Here is a 1,499-nt window from a genome sequence, read left to right as displayed (position 1 = left end):
TGGGGAGATGGCTTGCAAGGATTAAGCTTTTTTGATTAATCCCTGTTAAGCTTATCCTGCCTTATCCATTAGGTGTGAGTGAAATTTAGCTTTTGAGTGTGGCAATATAAACCTGCAAACGTTTTTGAACTGCAAAACAGACTCAAAAATATCACTCTTTGGAAAGGAGACGCAATTTTGACTGAGTTACAACTTCTGCTTTCTTCCAGGTAAACCTTTGCAATCATTTCCACAATGAATGATAAGATGCAGAGGATCAACCTATCAACAATATCTGAATTTGTTCTTGTAGGCCTTTCTGATGCTTCTGAAGTCCGTCATCTTCTCTTTGTGCTGTTCTTGATCATTTACTTGGTTACCATGGCAGGCAACATCACAATCCTTGTTGCTATTAGCACAGACACTCGTCTGCACAAGCCCATGTATTTCTTCCTGGGCAACTTATCCTTACTGGATATCTTATGTCCCACTATCACTGTGCCAAAGATGCTGGAGGCATTGGTGCTTGAGAACAAGGTGATTTCATTCACTGGCTGCATGCTCCAGCTTTTCTTCCTCATTGATATTGTAGGTACAGAGATTCTTTTCTTGGCTGTGATGGCGTATGACCGTTACGTTGCAATATGCCACCCGCTGCAGTACCTGAGCACTGTGAGTATGAAACTATGTGCTCGCCTTGCTCTTGGCACATGGCTGATGGGATTTTTTAATTCCCTGTTGCACACATCTTTGGTTTTCACACTCTTTTTCTGTGATTCTAACAACATTGAGCAATATTACTGTGATATTCCCCCTATGCTGGCCCTCTCCTGCTTGCCCACTTACAGTAGGGAGCTGGTAATTCTCACAGTTGCTGGGGTCCTTGGAAGCAGCGCCTTTGTGGTCACTCTGATCTCCTATATCTACATCCTCTTGACTATCCTGCGCATGAACTCTGCTGAAAGCAGGCACAAAGCTTTCTCCACTTGTTGTTCTCACTTGACAGTAGTATGCCTTTTCTATGGGACCACCATTTGCACATACGTACGACCTTCCTCCACCTACTCACCTAATTGGGATAGAATAGTTTCCATGCTCTATGGAATCCTCACTCCCCTGCTAAACCCCATAATCTACAGCCTGAGGAACAAAGAAGTTAAATGTGCCCTAAGAAGAGTGATCAGACAAGAACGGCCTTAACAAGACAAGAACGTCTCTCTCGGTCTGTGGTGTCCTCTGAATCCCAGGCAATTGGATAGACACTACAGTTTGACTGATCTTTTCTAACTTTATCCATCTAAAATTTAAGTGCTGGAATCAAAACTCCTTCTCTTGGCTCCTTTTTGGTTAAAAGGGAGACGTGAGCACCTCCAGTAGGCCATCTTTAGGTCATTATCACAGGACAAGATGACTTCAACTGGTAATATTTTGCTCTGCTGAGCAGAGAGGAAGCTTAGATGAGAGCCTCAGCCTTAGACACGGGTGTTGGATGTGTATTTTAGAGGGTGAATGCTGGGAGT

At 43.6% G+C, this 1,499-nt stretch overlaps 1 protein-coding gene across 1 annotated transcript; it reads left to right on the top strand.

The window, feature by feature from the left end:
* Window positions 1–246: 246 nt before the first annotated feature.
* Window positions 247–1,179, top strand: LOC104063342 (olfactory receptor 5V1). Its single transcript, XM_009565509.2, has one exon. The coding sequence runs from the start codon at window positions 247–249 to the stop codon at window positions 1,177–1,179; it is 933 nt and encodes a 310-aa protein (XP_009563804.2).
* The last annotated feature ends 320 nt before the right edge of the window (window positions 1,180–1,499 follow it).

Source organism: Cuculus canorus, chromosome 5 (assembly GCF_017976375.1).
Source record: "Cuculus canorus isolate bCucCan1 chromosome 5, bCucCan1.pri, whole genome shotgun sequence".
Lineage (NCBI taxonomy): Eukaryota > Metazoa > Chordata > Aves > Cuculiformes > Cuculidae > Cuculus > Cuculus canorus.
This window is presented reverse-complemented; position numbering and strand designations above follow the sequence as displayed.